General features: G+C 38.2%; 3 protein-coding genes across 4 annotated transcripts in view; 2 read left to right on the top strand and 1 right to left on the bottom strand.

Moving 5' to 3' along the window:
• The window catches only part of LOC117985790 (synaptic vesicle glycoprotein 2B-like), a 52,367-nt gene extending 49,566 nt beyond the window's left edge, over positions 1-2,801 (top strand). Inside the window, exon 12 of the mRNA XM_034972584.2 lies at positions 2,678-2,801. Coding sequence (XP_034828475.1) covers positions 2,678-2,736 — 59 coding nt within the window. The 3' untranslated portion in view covers positions 2,737-2,801. The remainder of the gene's footprint in view (positions 1-2,677) is intronic.
• Positions 1-26,715, bottom strand: part of ChT (choline transporter) — a 447,845-nt gene that overhangs the window by 145,182 nt on the left and 275,948 nt on the right. The gene's annotated exons all lie outside the window — the stretch shown is intronic.
• On the top strand, positions 4,685-22,417 carry LOC117985791 (synaptic vesicle 2-related protein-like). Its single transcript, XM_034972585.2, has 11 exons — positions 4,685-5,295; positions 8,297-8,458; positions 9,087-9,249; positions 10,051-10,172; positions 11,835-12,067; positions 13,113-13,261; positions 13,840-13,969; positions 14,294-14,407; positions 15,693-15,859; positions 17,000-17,127; positions 17,988-22,417. The coding sequence occupies exons 1-11, from the start codon at positions 5,196-5,198 to the stop codon at positions 18,038-18,040; spliced, it is 1,521 nt and encodes a 506-aa protein (XP_034828476.1). The 5' UTR covers positions 4,685-5,195; the 3' UTR covers positions 18,041-22,417.

A 26,715-nucleotide genomic window follows, 5' to 3' on the forward strand; every position in this document is an offset into this window, starting at 1 on the left:
CTCGACGGCGACGACATATATGGCGATGCATATAAAATCGTTAAAAGCCAAATGCAAATCCCAAATCCAAAGACCTGCTTACCGCTAGAGCAAAAACAAAATATATTTAAGAGCTTGTTCATAACCTCAGCGAATTCAGATGTTTTATGTAAAGAAATGACCGATGACATTAATTTCGAAAATATTGCTTTTACTTTGGAAGAAACAAAGGACAGTGCCAAGAAAATTAAAGTAAAAAAGGCGCCCGGCCCAGATATGATACTTCCGGAAGTTGTGAAGGCTGCAATATGCAATAATGTGGATTACTTCACAGGCATGTTTAACGAATTAATGAAACAAGGAAGTTTCCCCGATAATTGGAAAGTTGCAAAGCTTGTTCTGATAGATAAGCCCAAAAAATCCCATAACGAGCAAACAAAGTACAGGCCCATATGTTTAATAAATGTCATTGCTAAAACCTACGAAAGCCTGCTAAATACCCGATTGACACAGGAATTAGAGAAAAGTGGAGGGCTAAATAAAAACCAGCACGGTTTCATACCCGGGAGAACAACTATTGATGCTATTGATGAGGTAGTCCTCGCAGCAAAAAAAGCCAAAGCAGATAACAAATGGAACTCCCTAATTCTGGTTGACGTTCGGAATGCTTTTAACACAGCTACTTGGTCTATTATTATAAAGAAGCTAAAATCTCGCAACATCAATGAGTACGTACTCAATGTAATCATAGATTATTTGACGAACCGGTACATTCAACTAGAACGCAACGTTAGGGTAGAGGTGACTGGTGGGGTTCCACAAGGTTCGGTATTAGGGCCCACCTTGTGGAACGTCCTATACGACGATGTGATGGACACTGAAGCGCCCGAAGGAGTCAAGCTGGTTTGCTACGCGGACGATTTAGCGATCTCGGTAACTGCATCAGACGCTCACGAGATGATGGTCAAGGCAAATGAGACGTTGCATGCTGTAGTCCTATGGATGCGGCAGAACAAACTTGAAATTGCACCAGAGAAAACTGAGGCAGTCATATTTCACAGAAAGAAAAATGCTCACCGCATATATTTTGACTGTGGTGGAATTATGGTAGCCCCATCAACTAGTGTAACTTATCTAGGAGTCAAGCTAGACTCACAACTAAATTACGGCCCCCATATAAAAACAGTTTGTGATAAAGCTTCTAGGACCGCAGGAGCCCTGTGTAAGTTACTCCTCAACACAAAGGGCCCAAGCGATAAGAAGAGAAGAACGCTTGCTATGGCTACTCAGTCTATAGTTCTGTATGCTGCACCTGTCTGGGAACCTGCAATGAGTTTTACTGTACATAAAAAACGAGTCCTCAAAGCCCAACGTATGTTGGCAATGCGGGTCTGCTCTGCCTACAAAACCGTATCCACGGATGCAGTGCTGGTATTAGCAAACTTAACGCCCATGCACCTACTCGCGCTAGAAAGAAAGGAAAAAAGAAATAGAAAGAACCCCGGAATGACAGGACTCGCTGAGGACCTAACGATCGCGTGATGGCAAGATGAGTGGAACAAATCAACGAAAGGCCGATGGACATACCAGCTCATTCCCAACCTGGAAAAGTGGACCAGAAGAAAGCATGGCCGCATGACCTACCGTCTGACGCAATGCTTTTCAGGAGACGGAGTATTTATGGATTTTCTTGCAGGCATCGGAAAGCGACAGGTTCCCACGTGCATGTACTGCGACGAAATTGACAATGCAGAACACACAGTATTTTACTGCGTAAAGTGGGTCAAAGAGAGGAAGGAACTTATCTCGAAAATAGGTGATATATGTGTCAAAAATTTAGTGAACAAAATGTTACAACATGAAGACACATGGATGCTTGTTGCAAGCTTTATGGAAAAAATAATAAGCTCTAAAGAGGAAGAAGAAAGGCGAAGAGAAGAACAAGTTAAATAGGAATTATATTATAGACAATAATGTTACTGTGTTTAGGCTGAAAGGCGGGCACACGGCAAACAGGGCGACGGAAGGGGTTTTTAGCCGGTAAGAGTCCGGCTCTACCTTCGGGTGTCCATGAGGATTTTCCCCTTCTGTATTAAAAAAAAAAAAAAAAAAAAAAAAAAAAAAAAAACTACTCGACGGATCGGGCTGAAATTTGGCATGCAGATAGCTATTATGACGTAGGCATCCGCTAAGAAAGGATTTTTGAAAATTCAACCCTTAAGGGGGGGAAATATGGGTTTGAAATTTGTGTAGTCCACGCGGACGAAGTCGCGAGCATAAACTAGTTAAGTATAAACGTCATGCTGTACGGAAAGCAAGTAATGACGTCACAATCCGTAAACGACAAATATTTTTCAACTATTTTATATAAAAATAGAGTAACTTCTGGTGAAAGTATTTTTATGTTAAAAAAATAGAAAAACATTTGTCGTTTACGCATTATAACGCCATTAATTTGCTTTCCGTTGCAGCGTGACGTTAATAATCAATTATTATGTTTAAAATTAATAAAAATCAAAAAATTAATAAAATTAAAAAAAAAAAAAAAAAAAAAAAAATCATGATTTTTAAATTATTCTTCTTCGATAATGAATTCCAGCCCCATAAACTGCCACTATACAAAAAGTCACTTCATTTTATTACTACAGTTCAAGACCCTATTCTACCACTGGATTTTAAAGGAGCTTGTTTGTTTCAGCGAGCGGCCTGCTTTGCACCATTCTGCCGAAGAGCACGCGGCCGGAGCGGCACGAGTGATTCCCTCTTGTTATATTATTTTTATCTGTATCGTGATAAATAAAATAGCTACTATAAGCACCGTTTATGTTGTTTAATTATTTTTATATAAATGCCGCAAATTGCTAATGCGCTTGGCCGCCATTTTAGTGACGTCAGCACTAAACTGAAGTTTTCAGCTGATGGTATATATCTTCTCTATAATATAAAAATGAATCACTAAATGTGTTGCTCATCGCAAATATCGAGAACCGCTGAACCGATTTCACTAATCCTTTTTTTATAATATTCCTTGAAGTACGAGGTTAAAACGAGGTACATTAAATTTTTCTCTCCGTAAGAACCATTCTTATGGAGAGTAAAATTTAAAATATTTGAATCGACTATTAGGCGGAACGAAGTTCGCTAGGGCAGCTAGTTTTTACTTAAATATACGTTAAATGACGTCAAAATGACGTCATTTTGATGTTAGCCCGATCCGTCCAGTAGTTTGAGCTGTGCGTTGATAGATCAGTCAGTCAGTCACCTTTTACTTTTATACATAAATTTAGAATATTGATTAACTCTTTTCTATCGTCGTGACTTGAGTGCTAGGTAGACCTCAAAAGTTTAGATTATATTATTGGAGAGAAATGTAGGCTAATAATACCTATACTCTGATTTTTAATTCGGTGGAATTCTGACGTTGTCATTTTTATACATCAGGGGAGTTATTTGTATGAAAAACAGTGTGACCACCACCTGAAGTTCGATTTTACCCTAAATTACATTAAATCCCTATTAATATAAAAAGCCCTAAGACATAACTTCGCACTAAAATAGGGTGCAATCTTTAACAGTGGAAAGTGGAAACTGGCAGCAATGGGATCGGTTGATTTGAGGATGTAATCTTGTAAACATATAAGATGTTGAACATTTCTAAATTTAATTTTAGTTCCTTTTAATTTTAATCATGTTGATGTGCCTAAAACTACATGCTTAGATTATGATTCAGGATTTTTTAAGAAATTCTTTCACAAAACCTTGTTCTTTACGAAAACAACAAAAAATCGGCCAAATTGGTTGATTTGTTCTCAAGTGATGATCTTACATACATGCGGCAATTGATTTATGTACTTAAAACCTATGTACAATATTTAAAGTTTTCTTCTTTGTGGGAATTGTTTTATCTCTGAAACGTCAGAACTACACGGAATTAAAAATCAGACTATAGTCGATTTATGTAGATTTATATACGTTAGCGAAAAGTTGCAGAACATAGCTATGCCGCACCCAAGTTGTGACACAACCTGTGTGGCTTTGATAAATAAAGCCAGTCAAGTGCGAGTCGGACTCGCACACCTACGGTTCCTTACCATCGTACAGCATTATAACACGTTTGTGCACTTTTGATTTTTTTAAATTTTCACGGCGGCCATTTTGAAATTTGCCTTTTAACAACTTTTGAAAACATTATTTTTTATTATTTGTAGTTATAGCGGCAATAAAAATCCACTATCTGTGAAAATTTCAACTCGAAAACGAAAAGGTGACTGACTGATTGACTGACTGACTGACCGGTCTATCAACGCACAGCTCGAACTACTGGACGGATTAGGCAGAAATTTGGCATGCAGATAGATATGATGACGTATGCATCCGCTAAGAATGAGGAATTTACCCCTAGAGGGGTAAAATAGGGGTTTGAAATTTGTAAAGTCACGAGATTAAGCTAGTTAAATATAAATCCCCGGGTTCCCGGCGGGGCAATTTGGCCCGTAAAGACCACACAGCGCTCACCACTGCGCCAAGAAGTCGTCAGAAATAAAGAATTTCTTAACTTAAGACATCTCTAGAATTCGCTAAAAATCATCGACCTGAATGAAATAAATAATGCAGAAAAACTTGTATTTTTTGTTAACCAACGACCTTCTATCCGCGCTCCCATCCTAAACCGATCTTGGTCAGTTATGCGAACATTACCAAACAGTCGCCATGTGACACAGTTGTAAATAAATAAAGTGCTAAATAAAATAAAAACAAATTAAATATAAATATAAAACAAAAACAAAGTTAAATAAAACAAAAATAAAGGTGCAATTTTAAAATGAGAATGTTTTAAATTACAACATGAAGAATTATTTAATGAAGTGGTTTTAAAATTAGATGCTGTTTAAAATTCAAAGTACCGCGTCACTTGTCTGAATGAATCTAAGTAAAAACACATTTGAGTTTTGAACTAAGTACCTTATCTTATACTTATTCACATTGTTGTTAAAATGCCAGCCTAACGGTCCAGTGACATTATTTTTTCAGTCCTAACTAAAAAAGGGTTTTTAGTACTTACCTAAGTATTGAGGAATTCATAATTTGAAAATAATGACTAATTCGAATTCGAAAGTGTAGTATATAATTTTTTTATTTAAAAAAGAAAAATGCAACAAATATAAAATTACAACTGGATAATAATTTAAAGATAATTCTCTACATTATTTTATAAAATGGCGCGACATTCCAACGAAAAAGATATGGAAATGAGCCACAGAACCGACTTGAAAGATGCGAAGTGTTATAGTTATGAAGAAGCCTTGGATTTGTCAGGTACGAATATTACCATTATTTATAAGGTATTGTTTAACAACCTGAAATCTTATGGTTGAGTTGTTATGACCGTAACTTAAATTAGGGTTGACACTTTCAAGAATAATAAAGCGTATAACATTATTTATGACCTACCTGCTTATTGTAAGGTGTCTTTCTGAGACTATCCCTTCCACCTCCCTAGCATCAGTCAACCGCCTCAGGTGCAAACTGTCATCTCAAACAAAACTGTCGTGATGACAACATGACATTATCATACAAACTGACATGTCAACTGTCAGCATGACAGTTTACTTGAGGTGACACCTCCTGAAACTGGCGCTAAAATGCTAAATTGGCTATGAAGCTATTTCAGGTTAAAGTTTAGATAAAACTAATTTAAAGGATCTTCAAATACAAATACAATCTTTTAACAAAACAAATTGTTAAAAGTTTTGTTCCAACTAGACTATCGTTTCACGACCAAAGAATTATAATATAAGAAAACTGATCAGCTATCTATTAGTCAATTATACAAATACAAAACATGCATACTAGTTAGGAAAATACTCTTAGAGTCCGTACATACACAAATCACTTTTAAGACAAAATCTCATAGAAATGGTACACGAAACAAACATAAACTACAATTAACTAAAGCTAGGACTAATTGTGGGGTGAAAACTATACAGTTTGAGGGAGTACTGCTATATTATTATAATGACTTGCCGAAAGACATATTTCACGAAAAAGAAAAATTAAAAAAATATTGTCAAAAATACTTGGTATGAAATAATTAAGCTGTAGCAACCCTAGTAATTTTCTTAATAATTAACGTTACGGCATGCGATTTTCCTTTGGGTTTTTATGTTAGTATGGATTTATATTCCTAGCGCTGAAAAGAGGTTATCTATAATTCCAATTATCCTAATCAACCATTTTTTATCATTTAATAACCGAGACCGAGAATTTTAACCGCGGTACTCAGAGTCGCTAATCTTTACTTAAGATTGAGTTAAAACGAAACAGATTTATGTGAGAGATATAGCTCTGTTTTAACTAAACTTAAGTAACGATTAAGCGACTCTGAGTACCGCGGTAAATGTACACAGGGTGTGTTTCAAGATTACATTTTGACAGACGTTAGACTGCTACTGATTTATTTAATAAATGAAATTAAAAACGCAACAACCCTATAGTTATGTTATCTATAAGGGTCAATGACTTAGCTCACCTTCTTTAATGATACACGTTTATGTTATCAACACTTCAAGAGATCATTGTTTACGTCTAGGTATTAACCAAAAGTCTGGCCCTATCTCTAGCATTGAAACTAAAACCAACGATTTCTATAGTACGCGACAGGTCGCGATGGCAATCGGCTGTGCGGGTGTGCTCCCCCCCTATTACTTCTATGCATACATATTACATACCTACTCATATTATAAATTCTGTGATAATATTTAAATTAGTTTATCTAAGTAGGTATATAATATAATTAGCATAAAGAGGAAAATATTGCAGACACGTGGTGTACAAAAAACTTTACACGTGTTCTAGACATTTAAGACAAGTAGATACCTACCTTTTTTTTTTTTTTTTTTGAAAGAATCACTTTGAGATCACTTTAGTGATAAGGTCGCCCTTTGTTTTTTAAGTGTATCCTGTATTCTTACTCTCTGTAAATCTATTAACAATAAAGTTATTTTAAATTAAATTAAATTAAAGAATAATAGCCATGTTAAATGACTAATATTCCCCTTTCCTCTCCAATTAAGCGTCAGGCTTGTGCTAGGAGTAGGTACGACAATAGTGCAACGGGCGGGGTTTGAACCGTCGACCTTTCGGTTTTCAGTCCACTCCTATACCGGTTGAGCTATTGAGGCTCTATCCTTTATCTACTTAGTATGTTTTAAATGGTTTGAACACGTGTGAAGTTTTTTGTACACCTCAAAATCAGTTTAATGGATGGGCCGTGAAAAGGTAACAGATAGACAGACACACTTTCGTATTTATATATTTACTAGCTGATGCCCACGACTTCGTCCGCGTGGAATTAGGTTTTTTAAAATTCCCGTGGAAACTCTTTAATTTTCCGGGGTAAAAAGTAGCCTATGTCACTCTCCAGGTCCTTACTTATACCCATGCAAAAAATCACGTCAATCGGTTGCACCGTTGCGACGTGATTGAAGGACAAACCAACAAATCAACAAACAAAAACACTAAGAAAAACACAAAACATAAAAATTGTACTGATAACTGTATCGCATAACGCACACGATGGACTGATAGTACGGCGAAACACCGTAGTAAAAGATGAGGGACTTCTGGCCTCCGCGGACAAAAGTCTCGTCTGCGCAGGTCCTAAGTTTTGTATAGATATAGACCCTATATTCAATGTACCTACTCTGTGGTATAGATAAAGACCTGGAGAGTGACATAGGCTACTTTTTATCATAACATGTAACATTTGTTACAATACAATAGTCTCTCGTCTGCATAGGCCGTTAGACTGAAACAGGTATTTTAAGTAACTCGTTCGTACATCCTCCAACTGTATACCTAGGTACTTAAGATTTTCCTTAAAAGATGCGACCTTGATAAGTGTTTTTTGTAGCCAACCGAATAGGTATTTCTTTATTCAAATAAACTTTCTTCATATTTAACACTTTCTCGGGTCAGTCAGGTCTGTCTGTTAGTATTGAATCAATAAACTTTTTGGGGTCTCAAGGTGTTGGAATGGCGACCTCGCACCGGAAGACGCAGCGTTGGATGATCCCCCCACTAGCTGGACGGACGACATCCGACGAGTCTCAGGGAGCCGCTATGGATTCAGGCGGCGCAAGACTTGGCGTGTGGAAGTCCCTACTAGAGACCTATGTCCAGCAGTGGATGTCTATCGGTTGATGATGATGATAATGATGATATTGGAAATCGTCCGCACCCTTAACACGTATCTATCGACAAAATAATATGATGAAAAGAAGTTTTTATTGATTAAAAATCTTTATTTTTTTTCTAGGCCTTGGCAAATACAACTACGGGCTACTATTCGCCTGTTTCATGGTGATTGTCGCCATGGGTATCGACATATTTGGCTTGGGCATCATAGTGACTGCAGCCACCTGCGACTTGGGCCTCAATCTGCAACAGATTGGAGTTTTGTCTTCTATGCCTTTTGCTGGTAACGAATAGTAACTGTAACTACAAAGGCCAAGTAATCAACTAGAAAAAATAGAAGGAAATCCATAATCAATCGCTTTATAACTCACTCAATCAGTTCGATTGTCAATAAAGTAGCATTAGTAATCTTGGATGAGTATATTCTGGAGAAAATAAGGGACAATTTTTTTTGTGTTAAGAGTAAGCGAGTGAGTGAGTGAGTGAGTGAGAGGTGAGTGAGTGAGTGCGTGAGTGAGTTATTAAGTGAGTTGTGTGAGTGTGTGAGCGAGGGAGGGAGTGAATGATTGAGTGAGTAATGATTGAATGAGTGTGTGAGTGAGTGAGTGAGTGACTGATTGAGTAAGTGTTTTAGTGTGTGAGTGAGTAAGTGATAGAGAGAGTGAGTGAGTGAGGGAGTGAATCTAACTTGAAACCTATAAAACCAAGTGGTGTTATAAATTTCAAAATAGGCTCATAGTCATCTACCCGGGTCTTTTTCAGTAAAACATTTCAATTTATTCACTTTATTATGCAATGTCGATGTTTATTGAACCCATTTTTTTGTGTTTTTTACTTGTTTGTTCAGTTAAATTATGGTCGACCAGTGATTTCAAAAATACCTACCTGAAATTAGGTCCTTATAATTCCAGGTATAATTGTCATGTCATACCCGTGGGGTTACCTATCAGACACTAAGGGAAGGCGGTGGGTGCTGCTATGGGCGATGGGTGGTAGCTTCGTCAGCGCTGTTCTGAGCAGCCTGGCTCCTACTTGGCAGGTCCTGGCGGCTTTACGGTTCATCAGTTCTGCTTTGTAAGTAAGGCCTGGGCGCGTTTGGAACCCTCGTAGTTTTAGTTTTAAGTTTGCGTAATAATTATCACCTAAATCTTACAAATCTAACACCAGACCATCAAAAAGAGTAATTTATTACCTATTTTGAATAAATCATTTGACTTTGACTTCGGCTTTTACAGTGGGGCAACAACATATGACAACATGGCATTCCACAGCAGTCTCACATCATGCTGTACAATTTATATCTCAATGGAAAAACTGAATGATTGATCGACTGATCTATCAACGCACAGCTCAAACCACTAGACGGATCGGGCTGAAATTTGGCATGCAGATAGCTATTACGACTTAGGCGTCCGCTAAGAAACAATTTGTAAAAATTCAACCCCTAAAGGGGTAAAATAGGTGTTTGCAATTTAGTCGCGGGCATAAGCTAAGAATAATATACCGTACAAAAGTCCGCCACATGACGCAAGGCGTTGCACTGCCTCATGATTTGCAATACAATGTGGAGCCATATGGCATGCAGCAATGTCGCACTATATTCCTGTGGCGTAAATGAAGCTTAATTCGTAGCCCGTAATATTTCCCCTTTTTTATTAGAGGACAAGTTAGTCCTTGACTGCAATCGCCTCTAGTGGTGAGCGTATTCAGCATAGCAAATGTGAAATGTACAGTCAGCAAAAAAGCTTGTACATGGCCATAGACGCTTGTACTGGCGGGTGTAAACCTAGCTTTGTTGCTGACACTACCTACTGAATATGTACTGAATCCTGTCCTAAGTTAGGTGATATTAAAACATGTTGTAATATTTTTCAGGTCTAGCGCAGCGGAATCAGCAACGTACGCGCTTCTGGGAGAATGCTGCAACTCCAGGTCTCGTGCCAAGTACATGTTGCTGATGACCAGCGCTCTCATGTTAACGCCTACCCTTTACTATGGTAAGCTATACCTATAAATGGATATAGTCTGTACAAAATGACTCTCACGCGCTATTTTAACTCTATGGGTCAACTGTCAATTGTCATGTCAAAAGTACGGTTCACTTTTAAAATAATTACTGAAATCGTACCTTTATCATGAAACACAGAAAGACACAGAAAGTTAAAATGGCGCGTGAGAAGTCATTTTTACGCATTATACAGCTTACGCCGCTGGATTAACAGCTGGGCTTAGAAACTAGAGATTTTGGTGTAGGTGTTCTCTAAAAGAAGAGCTCGGCTAAAGGCTGTTTACGCCGGAACTACAACATGCGACAACGCGGCATGCTAGAAATTGAAAAAAAATGTTGCGACCTTCAGCACATCAACATCGTACCTACTGTAGAATTGGAACATTACGGTACGAGAGTTTGCAGACAATTTATTATTGTAGCATGCAGCCTGTGGCATGCCTTTTCGTCGCATTGTGTGTTGCTCTGGCGTATTTTCAGAAATTTCGGGGTGAGTAGGTATAGTAATGCCCAATACATTATAGATGTATCGTTGAAAAAATAGATACCTACTTAAGTAGGTAGGTACTTGATCAAAGTAAAGTTTAGAAAAATATTAATATTGATGACTTCAAGGCATAATAGGTAGCATCCGTGAATTAAGCATATTATACACAATCAGTACAAGTTTTTGTCACGGTTGGTGTGTTACGAAAAGCAGAGATGATTTATCATAATATTATGAGTTATTGTATAGGTAGGTACCTATAATTATACGCTAAGTGATATTTATATGAAGCCAATGTCAATATTTATGTGACTGAGAACAGCGTTGAAGTAAATGAATAAATGAGCAAGTAGGTAATATACCTTCCTCCGTATAAATTAAGCGCCGGTTGACTAAGATATTATCGTTCGAGAATCGCATTCAATGGAAACTGGTCAAGGGGAGAAATAAACGTTGTGGTGCATTGCGGTGCCGTGCAGTGCGGTGCAGTGCGGTGCGGTGCGGTGCGGTGCGGTGCGCTCCGCTATTAAACGGGGTCATGGAGTCTTAGTGCTAAAATTACGAGACATTTCATAGCGATTAATAGCCTCATGTGGTGAAAGAAGGGCTGCCTCATTTTTCGCGCAAAGGATCAGCCGGGCTGTCCAATGCTGAAATGCAGCCAGTATTCTTGGCTCAATTTCACGCTGGCATGATTTTAACAGTAATTAGATAAGGCTACGTTTATGTTTTATCATAATCATCATCATCATCAGCCTGTGGACGCCCACTGTTGAAAATAGGCCTTCCCTGAAGAGCGCCACCACATCTGGTCCTTAGGCTTCCTCATCCAGCCACTTCCCGCCAGCCTCTTTATATCGTCGGTCCATCGTGCTGGAGGGCGTCCCACACTACGCTTGCTTTTATCTCGCTTATCATACTAATATGTAAAAGTAACTGTGGAACCTACTCCCATCGGCGGTGTTCCCACTAGATTACAACATGGGGTTATTCAAGGGGCGGACCAACAAATTCCTGAAAGGCCGGCAACGCATCGGCAGTTGCTCTGATGCTGCAAATGTTCATGGGCGGCGGTAATCACTTAACATCAGGTGGCCCGCCTGCTCGTTTGCTCTCTCTATAAAAATGCAATGATACTTGATTGATTCCTCTTCTTGATTTCAGTGTGGGGCTACTTCATAACCAAACTGAACTTCACCTTCTACATAATTGGCATCGCCTTCCGTCCTTGGCGTCTGCTGACCCTCGTCATGTCGTTGCCTCTGGGCATAGGTGCCCTGTTGCTGTGCTTCTTCAAAGAAAGCCCTAAGTTCCTCGCAAATGTTGGAAGGAAGGAAGAAGCTTTGGCAGTTCTGAAACGGATGTATGAAGTTAATGGAGGGAAAGGGGAATACCCGGTAAGTACTGACTGGTTTGTTTGCCTCTGAACCATAGGTTTTTTTTTTTTTTTTTTAATAGATATAGCGAGCAAGCGAGCAGGCGGGTCACCTGATGTTAAGTGATTACCGCCGCCCATGAACATTTGCAGCACCAGAGGAGCCGCCGATGCGTTGCCGGCCTTTTAGGAATTTGTTGGTCCGCCCCTTGAATAACCCCATGTTATAATCTAGTGGGAACACCGCCGATGGGAGTTGGTTCCACAGTTTGCACGTGCGTGGAAAGAAGGATCTGGCGCAGCGGACGGTCGAAGTGCACCAGACACCCAGATGGTGAGGGTGAAATTCCTTACGGTGGCGCGCGGTGCGGTTGTAGAAAAAAGAGGGTGGAATGAGGTCAAAAAGCTCTTCAGAGCACTCCCCATTATACAGGCGATAGGTGCTCTATTGCTGTGCTTTTTCATGGAAAGCCCTAAGTTCCTTCCTATTGTTGGAAGGAAGGAAGAAACTTTGGCAGTTCTGAAACAGATGTATGAAGTTAATGGAGGGAGAGGAGAATATCCCGTAAATGTAAATATGTATCCCAGTATGAAATGAGTAATTATAATTTAGGAATTTGCTTTACATATATGCTACTAGATACAACTAGCACAAGACCATGAATCTCCACAACCCAGCCTATTAAATGTCTCTCCTCAATGCATGCGAATGAATTTGTACCTCATGTAAAAATGCCAAGTCTTATGGAGAACTAGCTAAGCTCGCGACTTCATCCGCGTGGACTACACAAAGTTCAACACCTAAGGGGGTGACTGACCCCTTAGGGGTTGAACTTTCAGAAATCCTTTCTTAGCGGATGCCTACGTTATAATTATAGCTATCTACATGCCAAATTTCAGCCCAATCCGTCCAGTAGTTTGAGCTGTGCGTTGATAGATCAGTCAGTCAGTCAGTCAGACAGTCAGTCAGTCAGTCACCTTTTCTTTTATATATTTAAGACTAGAATTGTTTGTATGTTCAGATATTTAGACGACCGCCTTTTTAGATGTGCATTAACTATTTCCAGGTCACTGACATCTTGGGCGAAGACTGCAAAGAAGAAGTAGGTCAGCTCACACTTCGGTCCCTCTGGATCCAGATTGCACCACTCTTCAAACCCCCATTGCTTGGCAGAACGCTCCTTCTTTACTATCTGACTTTTGTCACTTATATTGCGTAAGTATTCTTACGGTACGCGGCAGAAAGTTTTTTCATTTCGGCTTTGTAGAGCGTTGTCTCTGTTACTCATACCAATGTGACGTTTTGTCGGTCTTAACGATAGAGACAGTGCTCCTTGAGAGCAGAGCAGACCTTATAATGAAGTAGAGATAGCTTAAAATAAATGGAGGATGTTATCTCGCCTTGTTATTCTCAAGAGATGACGCAATGACCAGGACGCAAAAAACTACTATGGTAAAAGCTATCATTATAAAATACGTAACAAAAAATATTTAAACATAAGATCCAATCCAATCCATCAGCCTGTTTGCGTGCACCAATCACGGTCTTCCGCCTTCCTCATCTATCCGCTCCCCACCACCTTCTTCAGGTCATCGGTCCAGCGGGCTGAAGGTCGTCTCAAACATAAGATGCCTTACGAGTATTTTTAGATTCTGCATCCAAAATAAATTCAATAGAGAAGCATTTAATTCAGCCCTTAGGTATATTATCTTGAATATGTTTCGATGTCCAAATGTAAGCTAATAATTTTACAAACACTTTATAATAATATTTTAGTTATTTTCTTTTCCCAGTAATAATAGCTTCGCAATAATCCTGCCGACCATATTCAACGTGTTTTTCACGTCGTATGCCAGCAGCAAGGCTGGCGTAGGCTTCTGTGAAATTTTCGCGAGCAATGCCAACTCCACCACACATGTAGAGGCAAGTAACAAATTTGAATAATATGTAGGTATAGAACGCGACGCGAAAGTGTCCAGTTTAAGAAATTAGTCAAAATAATGAGTTTGACGTGAGCTACTCACAAATTAGTCATTATTTTGACTAATTTCTTAAACTGGACACTATCAAGTTTTTTATATAGGTTTAAACCTGTGAACATGATATTGCCAGGGGCGAAATTTGAATGCCATAAGTCTACTTTGTCGCATTAATTTACAAATTGTGAAAACCAAATTAAATTTGAATTTCGCGGGCAGACGCGTGTCTTGGGCCTTAACAGTTTGTGTCATCAGTTCCTTGTTTTAGGTGGAGGAGTGTTCGGGCCAAATTGAGGACAACACAATATGGGCGGGCTGCGCGCATGGGTTGTCTTTTTTCGTCCTCAACGCAATGATCTCCCAGTGCGCGGGAAAACGAAAGGTAATGTACCCAGGCCCATCTTTCCCACTGGGCACTCTGCCCAGGGCCCACGATAGATAGGGGCCCACTAGTCCCTGCCAGATCACCAACCTGCCAGATAACCGACCGACCGATATTTTATTACCGAAAAACATATTTATTTCGATAAAATCAAAAGTCAAAAAGGCCCACTCAAACAGAGGACCATAGAGATAGAACTATAGTCAAGACTGACTTATATTCGATCCATCTTGTTTACCCCCGACCCACTACTCTGTCATGGTCATAGGGGCCAGGGCCTCCAATAGGTTAAAGATGACCCTGAATGTACCTATACCTACCTGTATTTAGATTTGTAGAGAAAGTCGGTATTGTCACCTAATAGACGTCCACTGCTAGGCACAGGTCTTCCACACGCCCTGGCCTTGCGCCACTTGAATCCAGCCCGATTTCGTCTATCAACGTAAGGGTAAAGGTACTTTGATGTTGCTTCTTTTCCATCTTCCTGATTGGGTATTCGATTCCAAATTTTTTATTACTTTATTATAAACTAGAATAAAAATAATGACGTAAACTGAAAAAACTAATTAAATCGATCAAATAACAAAAAAGTTATAAGCATTTAAACATTTCTGGTTAGACAGAGATAGCGATATAGCATTTTGACGTCACACCTTACTAATGCCATAGTAACTTCGTGCGGTTTCATACAAATTTTCGTTTTGCGAGAAAGGGATAGAAGACCCTCCCACTCCAAAATTAAAATGCCTGTAACTTTGTAAATCTTTGTTGGATTTTAATATTTTTTTTCAGCGTACGTCATTATTTTTATCCTAGTTTATAATAAAGTAATAATATTTATCAAATTCAAAAGTAAGAAAATACCCAATTATATGAAGCGAAGATGTGGAATCTGCTTAGTATTCTAAGCCAATCGCAGATAGCAAATTCTGTATCCTGATCGACGCAACCACGACACCTAAACTCGAATCCTAAATATCTGTTAACTCAAGTCATTATTTCATGCACTCAAATTGATTAAATATACATACATTTCAATCATCAGATTTACCACAAATAGAAATAAAAATACTTTTCATTCAAATAAACATTAACGAGTGCTTTTGAATCTACCGCTGGACCTACCGCTGGTTCGGAAAGTCCTTCCTACCGAGAAGAACCGGCAAGAAACTTGGCGGTTGCTATTTTTAATTATTCAATTCACAATATTATACCACGTGTAATTATTGAGGAATGCGCATTGCTGGACTCAATTAATTTGCTGTTTACTTCTCTTCTATTACAGGCACTTACCATCACAATCCTCCTGATTGCGGCGGTAGCAGCCATCGTCATAGACCTGACGGGAGAGGCGCTGTCCGGGCTGGTCCTGTTCTACGTCTACCTCACCACTGCCATGGTCTTCGGGGTCATTTCCTCCTACTTCGTCACTCTCTACCCTACTTCCTATAGGTACGAGTACGTATAAATAAGGGACTATACTCTAGCCACGGAGAGAAGTTAGCATAGGGCTCTCTCTGTTATGTAATCTAAATATATAAAAGGAAAAGGTGACTGACTGACTGACTGACTGACTGATTGACTGACTGACTGACTGACTGACTGATCTATCAACGTACAGCTCAAACTACTGGACGGATCGGGCTAAAATTTGGCATGCAGGTAGCTATTATGACGTAGACACCCGCTAAGAAAGGATTTTTGAAAATTCAACCCCTAAAGGGGTGAAATAGGGGTTTGAAAATTGTGTAGTCCACGCGGATGAAGTCGCGAGCATAAGCTAGTCCCATACAAATGACAAAGACAAAAAATTCAGTTAACCATGTTGAGACACCAAACAAACGAAACTATGTTTTTTAATTGAATTGAGAATGTTTTTTGAAAACATGGTTGTGATTGGCCACTCAAAATATAGACAAAAACAAACACAAGTGATAGTTACCTACTGATGATTACTGAAAAGATACCACAAAAAAAAACAGGGGAAAAAAACTGCATTTTTTGAAAAGTTCACAATATTCGCTCTTATAAAATATCTGACTAACACTAGAGGTCAACAAACGTTGTGTAGATAGGTGCCGTCGGCTCGATGCTTCGAGTTCGCACGCTATACATTGCGTGTTTAAAAATACTAAATCACTAAAACTACAAGTATAAGGCAAATGATTATTGGTAATGGAAAGTATGACAATAGCGCTAAGTTAGTTCTTGCCAGCGTTTTAATTACATCCTGTATATTATTATACGCTGTGGTAGCCTAGTGGTTAGGACGTCCGCCTTCCAACCGGAGGTCGGGGGTTCGATCCCGGGCACGCACCTCTAACTTTTCGGAGTTATGTGAGTTTTTAAGTAATTAAAATATCACTTGCTTTAACGGTGAACGAAAACATCGTGAGGAAACCTGCATGCCTGAGAGTTCTCCATAATGTTCTCAAAGGTAAGTGAAGTCTGCCAATCCGCACTTGGCCAGCGTGGTAGACTATGGCCAAAAACCTTCTCACTCTGAGAGGAGGCCCGTGCTCTGTAGTGAGCCGGTAATGGTTTAATCATGATGATGATGATGATGATGTATATTATTATGCTTGTCTATAGGGGAATGGTAGCGTGTCTGGGCATGATGGTGGCCCGCCTGAGCGCGTTCACCGGCACCAACGTGGTCAGTGGGGCCATCACCGACAACTGCGCGGCCACTTTCTACGGCGCTGCGGGATTGGTGATTAGTAAGTTTCTTTTTATCCTGTTCAGTGCGCCCCGCGAGAAAATTTTGTCTACGCATTATCTCGTGTTTTTTCATACAAATAAGAGTAAATGCGTAGACAAAATTTTCTCGTGGTGCGCATGTTAGGCGTGCTGGAGGTCGGCGGGGTGATTACGTAAAACGTTGCAGTAGCGACAGTAACGCGACAGCAGTAGCGATGCGACAGTTCATTTGCTGTCTTCTTCTTCTTCTTATATTGCTTTGTGGCTATTGCTGTCTCTCTCTAGCCGGACGTTTGACAGCAATGACCGCGAGATTTACGTCTGTCGCAAGCCTGTCGCGAGATAAGTAATCTATATATATAAAAGGGAAAGGTGACTGACTGACTGACTGACTGATCTATCAACGCACAGCTCAAACTACTGGACGGATCGGGCTGAAATTTGGCATGCAGATAGCTATTATGACGTAGGCATCCGCTAAGAAAGGATTTTTGAAAATTCAACTCCTAAGGGGGTGAAATAGGGTTTTGAAATTTTGTAGTCCACGCGGACGAAGTCGCGAGCATAAGCTAGTCACCCGAATAATTTTATTAGATCCCGGGCACGCACCTCTAACTTTTCGGAGTCATGTGCGTTTCAATTAAATATCACTTACTTTAAAGGTGAAGGAAAACATCGTGAGGAAACCTGCATGCCTTGAGAGTTCTCCATAATGTTCTCAAAGGTGTGTGAAATCTGCCAATCCGCACTTGGCCAGCGTGGTAGACTATGGCCAAAACGTTTCTCACTTCTGAGAGGAGACCTGTGCTATGTAGTGAGCCGGTGATGGGTTGATCATGATGATGATGATGATTCCTAAAGTGTTTTACTTTATTTCTAGGCGGTGCTATTGCTGCATGGTTCTTACCTCCGGACGGTAAAGAAGTCGAGTAAAACGAGTCGAGTAATTAAAAATAAAAAATAAAATAAAAATCTTTTTATTCGTATAAACTTTTACAAGTACTTACGAATAGTCGGATGCATCTACCACTGGTTCGGAATGCCTTTCCTACCGAGAAGAACCAGCAAGAACCAGCAATTGTTGAGTTGAACCAATAATTGTCGAGTAAAGCGAAGGAAGAGATGGTTGTGTGAAGCTAGCCGCCGCGCCATGCCGATAACCTTCCGCACCTAACAAAGGTCGAGTAGGAGAAGCTGTATGAAGGGAAGACGAAGGGAGTCTTCTGGCGTAGTATAAAGTCATACCTACCTGCGAAATTCAATATCAATAAAGCAACGGCCACACCTGCGCGTCATTGACACGAGATGCGGGACCCGATGCTGGAGCGTCAATGACGCGAATTAATTAAGGCTGAGATCTATACAGTGCACTTTGACTTTGCTCAGACTTAAGACACTGTTAAAACGAGATAACGTTATATTGCTGGCATAGATCTGTCTTGTTTTAACGGAAACTTAAGGCGAGTCACCGAGGCCAAGCGGAAAAAACTGGTTTGCTAGATCAAATGTTTTAGGTATTTACTAAAATAATGGCCTTGCTAAAAATATACAATATACCTAAAGACATTGTCTAAAGAATGTGCTACTTTGATACACAATAGGAAGTACTTCACTCGATCAAATAAAATCTTGAAATAAGCCGAAATAAAAGTCTAAAACGAATTATTTAATACTAAAATTTCTGACTTGGCAAATATTTTTTATATGGAAATATTTGTCTTTAAGTACTACAGAGAACCTGCTAAATTTTGATTTTCAACAGGGCTTCTATAATTTAATAAATTCAAATTTAACGTTTGAAACACAGAACTTGAACGTTGCCAAGCGGTTTCAAAGCCGCGCTGCCCGCCTCGGTGACTCGCCTTAAGACTGAGCAAAGTCAAAGTAAGCTCTATAGATCTCAGCCTAAGCGTGCATAGTGCACGTAGGTTTTTTTAGTCGCGATTGTTGAAGTCGCGTAGGTGTTCAGTTGTTCATGGTACCATTATAATATCAAAATTACTATTTTAGTTCTTACTAGCTTATGCTCGCGACTTCATCCACGTGGATTATACAAATTACGGACCCCCTTAGGGGTTAAATTTTCAAAAATCCTTTCTTAGCGGATGCCTACGTCATAATAGCTATCTGCATGCCAAATTACACCCCGATCCGTCCAGTAGTTTGAGCTGTGCGTTGATAGATCAGTCAGTCAGTCAATCCTTTTATATACTTAAGATTTTAAAGGTGAACCGTACTTTTGACCTGACATTTGACACGTAAAGTTAAAATGGCGCTTAAGAACTCTTTTTGTACAGACTATAGCATAATCTATATATATAAAATTCAAAGTCCTGACTGACTGACTGACATATATATCAACGCACAGCCTAAACCACTGGTCCTACAGACATGAAATTTTGAGGGTGTGTTCTTTGTGAAGAGTAGGTATCCACTAAGAAAGCATTTTTCGAAATTCCACCCCTTGTGGGGTGTTAAATAGGGGATTTTAGGGAAAGTTTGTATGAAAGTCTGTCATTTTTCAAGTTATTTGCATGAAAATTGGTATTTGGGTTTTCGGTCACTAATGAAGAAATACGTGTTCCAGGATTTTTGGAAATTCATCCCCCACCTCGATTTTCTAAATTCCACCCGAGCGAAGCCGGGGCGGGTCTGCTAGTTAACTATAATAAGTAATAATTAATAAATCAAACGGGACAACTAAATTAGTTTTGATTGACGCCTTTTTCTTGTTTACTGTTTGTTCATAGTACCTACCTACCTGCTAAGAATACAATAGATTTAGCTATAATCATAGCTGTAAGAAAATAAGCTATTTTTGTTACTATTTATATTACTTGTATTGTTTAATGCCCCATTTAATATTTATTTATTAGATGATATAAAATAGAATAATTATAATTAACCTTGAGTCAACACGATAATAATTGTCATTGGTTGCATATGTACTTCTTATTGTGTTTGTTATAAATTATATTAACACAATCTCAGGAAATAGTATTATTTATGTAAACCAGATAAGGAATAGTACATTCACCAACGCAAATATACCTACTGTTATTAGAGTTCCGTGTCAAAATGGTAAAATATAATCCTTATGGTGCTACTTTCTCCGCCGTCCATCCGTCTGTCTCTCACAGTCGAATATTTCAGGAACTATTAAAGCTATCGACATGAAATTTGGAATAGTTAGCTAGTTATACAGGGTGGAACAGAACTATAGGCTCTGGAGGAAAACTAACTCAAATCTAACTAACTAAAGAAAACTATCTCAAGTACGTATAGGTTTCGGGAAAAGGGTTCGATATCTTGAAAATCTTGAGTCTTACCGATATGCATTTGGTGATATCTCTGTCCCTGTAGTTGGCCAGTTGGTTATATCTTTTAGTCATCGTTTACTAAATAATTAAAAACTAATGACTTTCACTCGAGCGTAGCGTTATTTATTAAAATGATATTGAAACAACCCTTTACATTACATTACAAATACCTAATGCTTCGCTGCGGTGGTCTCGATGAGGTTTTAGATTTAATTTATACTAATTTTAATTTAGATTTAAGTTAATTTTCATAATAATAATAAGTACCTAATAATTATAATATTTTATTTTCAGGCATACAAAACACATATATACAGATTTAAAAAATTACAATAAAATAAAATTTACATTATAAAGCATACACATAATTAAGATAACTTACGACTACCTAACTGAAATGGGCAAAAAACTCATCTCATTATAGAATTGTTAATTATTATAATACCTATTTACTCTATTTCATAATTATATTTTAATGTAAGCAAACATAGCAATTTTTAAAAAAGGAAACTGGTTTTTTTTAATACGTACTATAAGTACGTTAGTAGGTACTATTATATTATATTCTGTGCTATAAGTACCAATTATAACATAATTAATTATTATTATTATTATATACATAATTTATACTTATCATAATTATGTACAAGGGTCTTGGACGAAAGAACGGCTGGTTTATTAATAGGTCTCAATTATCTATATATATAAAATTCAAAGTCCTGACTGACTGACTGACTGACTGACTGACATATATATCAACGCACAGCCTAAACCGCTGGTCCTAAAGACATGAAATTTCTAGGGTCTATTCTTTGTAAAGAGTAGGTATCCACTAAGAAAGGATTTTTCGAAATTCCACCCCTAAGTGGGTTAAATGGGGGATGGAAATTTGTATGAAAGTCCGTCATTTTTCAAGTTATTTGCATGAAAATTGGTATTTGGGTTTTCGGTTACAAATGAAGAAATATGTGTTTCAGGATTTTTGGAAAATTTGCCCATAAGGGAGGTAAAGTAGGGGATGAAAGTTTGTATGGGACAGTTTTAATTATTGATATTATTAACTTGAAATTTGGAAAGTAGGTTTTTTCTTGAGGTGTCAGCTAAGAAAAAAAAATGCCATTTGTTTCCTGTAGGCCACGCGGGCGAAGCCGCGAGTAGAAGCTAGTTATTATTATAAAACGCTAGAATCTATATTATGATGCCCCGTGACTGCCAACTTCGTCCGCGTGGATTTAGATTGCTTTAAAATCCTGTGGGAACTCTGGTTTTCCGGTGGTATAAGTAGCCCATACCAGTCTCCGAAATGAAAGCTAGGCAGGCATGCAGAACTTTCTCAAGGTCAACGCATGTTGCGTCCCACATTAGCACCCGTCCCCGTTCCCAGGGAACCAGTGTCAATCCACCAGGGTCTCTTGCCATCACCCCGACTAATTCCTGCCGGCTCAATGAGCCTATAGTGGCAAGAACCCTTTTGATCGTATCGTTAAGAGAGCCATTCTTAAACAGCCTACCAGCGCTAACAGTAATATGAAAGATCCTTAAAGATCGCTTCATTTTTCTTGGTGCTGCCGATCGCGACAGGAAGTTGCGCTCATCCACAGATAACAAACTCCAAACCCCACGTAACTGCACAAAATACTACGGGAAATCTTTTACAGTATATGTTGTACAACTGTGGAATGCTCTGCCCAAAAATATCCGGGATTCGAAATCCTTGCCCATATTTAAAAATCGTCTTAAAGAACTATACTTATCGATGCCATAAAAGTTAATTTATTCGATCATAGGTATGTCTATTATAATATATGTAGGTATGTAGTTATATATATATATATATATATATATATATATATATATATATATATTTCTATTTATAATAGTTATGTATATGTATGATATGTATGTATTACTGAAATAGTTAATTATATTATATAATATTATACTACTTCATTTTTCTGTATTGCGTGTAAGTACTATCCAACACACCTAGTTTCTCCTTTCACCAAAGGTTGCCTGGTAGAGATTGCTGTGAGCAATAAGGCCGCCTTTGCATACAATTATTTTTTAGTTTTAGTTTCTGTAATAATTATGTAATATTTTTTGTGTGCAATAAAGTATTTCTATCTATCTATCTATCTATCTATGAATATGGATTAATATGGATACTGCATAAAATATGCGGTTAGCTATAATCCTAATAATTAACTAGCTGTTATCATTGACCGCTTAAGCTAGTTGCTAAACTAGCGGTCACCCGTTACTCAGTTATCGATACAATTACAAGTTAATATTTTTCCCGGTTTATGCTCTATCATAATAATAATATGCTCTAGCTAATAACATATTCGTATTAATAAAATAACTAAGTACCTACCTACTTACTATTAAAATGTTTTGCTCTGTGATTGATAACGCAACGATCTACACAGATATTGACATAAATACCCACCAACAAATACGCTAGATAAGGTTTGCCATACAAAATGACGGTTAATTTTGTGCCAATCTAAAGCTTATGAAATATGAAATATGGCTTCACCTACATGCGCAGGCGTCAAATGTTACCTACATTTTGACCACAGATTTTGACAATAGGTAGGCTATGAAACGACTAGGTAAGTATCTTTGATTTCACGTCACCCCTATTATATTATTTGACAGATTGTCGATTTAGGATCAAACCGAGAGTTTCCTCACTCCAGTTCACTCTGATTTAAAATTGACACTGTGTAAAATGGTCCTCGTGTTGATACTAAGTATATTGACAGATCACTGACAAGAATTTAATTTTTAATTTTAACATTATGGTAAAATAAATGATAAAACGAAAGTAGTTCAAAGTACGCTCATAATGTCATGACGCTCAGTGTTGCTATCAGCGCCAAAAATGGCGATCAATAATTGCTTCAAAAACAGGTCGAGAATAGCAAGTCCAGCGGACTTGTATTGGTAGAGGTCAGTGATCTCATAGGTTAGACCCAGTGTCCATGACATCGGTGATAAGTTGTAAGAATATGGTACCTAACTACCTACATATAGCACGAGTCACAACAAAGTCACTAAAATGTATATTTGTCGACAGTTTCAAAATCCCATCAGTTAGGTTAGTTAGGTAGGTAGGCGACCATGTCTGGAATCCATTGTCAACAATGCGACAATGTCTGGAATCCATTGGTAACACGCACTGTTCGAAGACTTTAGTTCAAGCACTGAGGAATTTTATTAGATAAGAAGTCGCTAAGCTAATCAAATATAATATAATAAACAAGTGTGATTCAGGCTCGCGCAACGAGGGTTCCGTACTACAGTCGTATGTCGTAACTATGATAATATAGTTATCTCATCCAAAAAAAAAAAGGGCAAGTGCGAGTCAGGCTCGCGCAATTAGGGTTCCGTACTACAGTCGTATTTTTTCGACATTTTGCAGGATAACTCAAAAACTACGATACGTAAAAATAAATATAAATCTGTTTTAAAATGCAAATGCGAAGACCTTTCATAATATGATACCCCACTTGATATAGTTCTCTTAATTAGAAAATTGAAAATACTGATTATTAGTTCATGACCACAATTTAATTTTTTTTGTGTGATGTAACCACAAATTCACGGTTTTCAGATTTTCCCCCGAATGTCAGCTATAAGATCTACCTACCTGCCAAATTTCATAATTCTAGGTCAACGGGAAGTACCCTGTAGGTTTCTTGACAGACAGACAGACAGACAGACAACAAAGTGATCCTATAAGGGTTCCGTTTTTCCTTTTGAGGTACGGAACCCTAAAAAAGGACAAGAAGACATCTCAAAGCTTCCTGAACGCTGCACAGTCAAGTTAAATAAACAATAGTTATTATAAATTACTTTTTTTAATATAAATAATGGCCACTTAGTGATGATTAGTGATGTTTCCCACACTTGCGGATATGTTTATAGAGATCTCGAGATAAAATGCGTTTTTTACTTCCAAATTTTTGGAAAATTCATAAACACGTAATAAAAACATTGTGAAGAAGTTACGGAAATAGATACTTAGTTGTCTTAACACAACACACCCCATCCCCCTCCCACCCTACACAGCCCCCCCCCCACACCTTAAAAAGAGATAATAAAAAATATAGGTAGAGGTAGATGATAGGGTAGTTACGTTTTTCTTTTACGTTAATTAGGGACAAATTTTATTAGTTAATTCGACTGTTTAAAAACATTGTTACATCGTCCCAAACCGGTTTCAAAAGAAAGGCAATAATGCGAATCTATTTTTAGCGTAGTATAATAAAAATCTGCCAAGTGCGAGACAGATTTGCGCACCCGAGGGTTCCGTATTACCGTCGACGCGTCGTATTTTTTCGACATGTTGCACGATAAATCCAAAACTATTACGCATAAAAATAAATAAAAATCTGTTTTAGAATGTACAGGTAAAGCCATTTCATATTAATTATGATACCGCACTTGTTATAGTAATCTTACTTCAAGTGGAAAATACTACTAATTTGTTCATGAACACATTTTTTTTTGTGATGTAACCACAAATTTACGGTTTTCGGATGTTTTCCTTTACTTGTGCTATAAGACCTACCTACCTACCAAATTTCATGATTCTAGGTCAACAGGAAGTACCCTATATGTTTTCTTGACAGACACGACGGACAGACGGATAGACAGACTACAAAGTGATCCTATATGGGTTCCTTTTTTCCTTTTGAGGTACGGAACCCTAAAAACAATGCAAAGCAAATATAGCAAAAAGTAAAAAAAACCAAAAGCTTAATTTGCTATAATCCGCTGAAACAGGTCGAATCTGTATGGTGCAGCTTGCAAAATGCCTTACAATGTAAGGCTTACATCTCCTGAGGATGCTCCGGTGTCGGGGCGAAACGTGTCGAGTGTGTTTGGGATTTGTGTGGTGCTGCGTGGTGGTGGTGCGTATTGCTTGCCTGGTGGCTGCTTCTTCCTGCATGTTTAGCAGTGGGAGGGCAGGCGGTACGCATGCTGCATGTTGCACCATACAGATTCGACCTGTTTCAGCGGATAATAGCAAATGAAGCTTTTGGTTCATTGTATATCATGGACTTCCGCAAAGTAACGCCTGCTTCTATACAACATTGCACCAAACCAGCTCCATTAGAAAGGCAATAATGCGAAGATGTTTTTTTGCCAGCACACGACGTTGGGTTAGTCAATAAAAAAAAAACTAAGTAATTAGTTACTCTACTTTTTAATATTTATGCCGTAATAAAAATCGACAGGTTTTCATGTTCTCACCTTGCCCTTTATACACTGATTTCATTGTAGATAGGTAGGTTAGTATTATTTTATGTATTTTTTTGTATAATATTTAATTTTATGGGACTTTATTCCGCTTTCATAGTAGCTATTACATAGTAAATAGGTAATTTTTAGGGTCCCGTACCTCAAAAAGAAAAAAGGAACCTGTCTGTCCGTCTATCGTGTCTGTCAAAAAAACCCATAGGGCACTTCCTGTTGGCCAAGAATCATGAAATATGACAGGTAGGTAGGTCTTATATATCACAAGTACAGGAAAAAATCTGAAAACCGTAAAGCTTGTGGTTGCATAACAAAAAATATTAAATGTGTTCACGAAAAAATGTATTTCACATATTATATACAAAGGGACTGGTTTTTTTATTGATTAAAAAAATGCATAAATTTTAAAAAATTATTGGAATTTCCAGGCAATGGCATCAAAACCCGGACGGTTCAAACCCCGCCCGTTGCACTATTGTCGTACCTACTCCTAGCACAAGCCTGACGCTTAGTTGGAGAGGAAAGGGGAATATTTGTCATTTAACATGACTAATATTCTTTATAAAACAAAAAAAAAAAAAAAAATGCTCTCCGACTACCCGTTTGTGACAAAGACAGAGTTCAACATCCTGGTGACCCAAGTGAACGAACCTTTTACCAGAAACTCTTGTTGGTATGAATGATGACAACAGTGAACGATTTTATCAAGATTTATAATCATGTGAGCAAAATTATCAAGGTTTTTGGGACCAAAATAAAAATAAGTTTCAGAATACTTGTAAAATTTAAAACGCAAAACGTGGAGCGCACGTAATCCATATCCATACTTCCATACTAATCTAAATATATAAAACGAAAAGGTGACTGACTGACTGACTGAATGACTGACTGACTGACTGATCTATCAACGCACAGCTCAAACTACTGGACGGATCGGGCTGAAATTTGGCATGCAGATAGCTATCATGACGTAGGCGTCCGCTAAGAAAGGATTTTTCAAAATTCAACCCCTAAAGGGGT

The sequence above is a fragment of the Maniola hyperantus genome, chromosome 10 (genome assembly GCF_902806685.2).
Source record: "Maniola hyperantus chromosome 10, iAphHyp1.2, whole genome shotgun sequence".
Classification (NCBI taxonomy): domain Eukaryota; kingdom Metazoa; phylum Arthropoda; class Insecta; order Lepidoptera; family Nymphalidae; genus Maniola; species Maniola hyperantus.

Excerpts from the sequence above, each read along its gene's own strand:
- LOC117985791 (XM_034972585.2), top strand. The coding sequence starts at position 5,196 with ATGGCGCGACATTCCAACGAAAAAGATATGGAAATGAGCCACAGAACC. Across the intron at positions 12,068-13,112 it reads GAGGGAAAGGGGAATACCCG|GTCACTGACATCTTGGGCGA; the intron begins GTAAGTACTGAC and ends AACTATTTCCAG. Across the intron at positions 15,860-16,999 it reads CTCTACCCTACTTCCTATAG|GGGAATGGTAGCGTGTCTGG; the intron begins GTACGAGTACGT and ends GCTTGTCTATAG.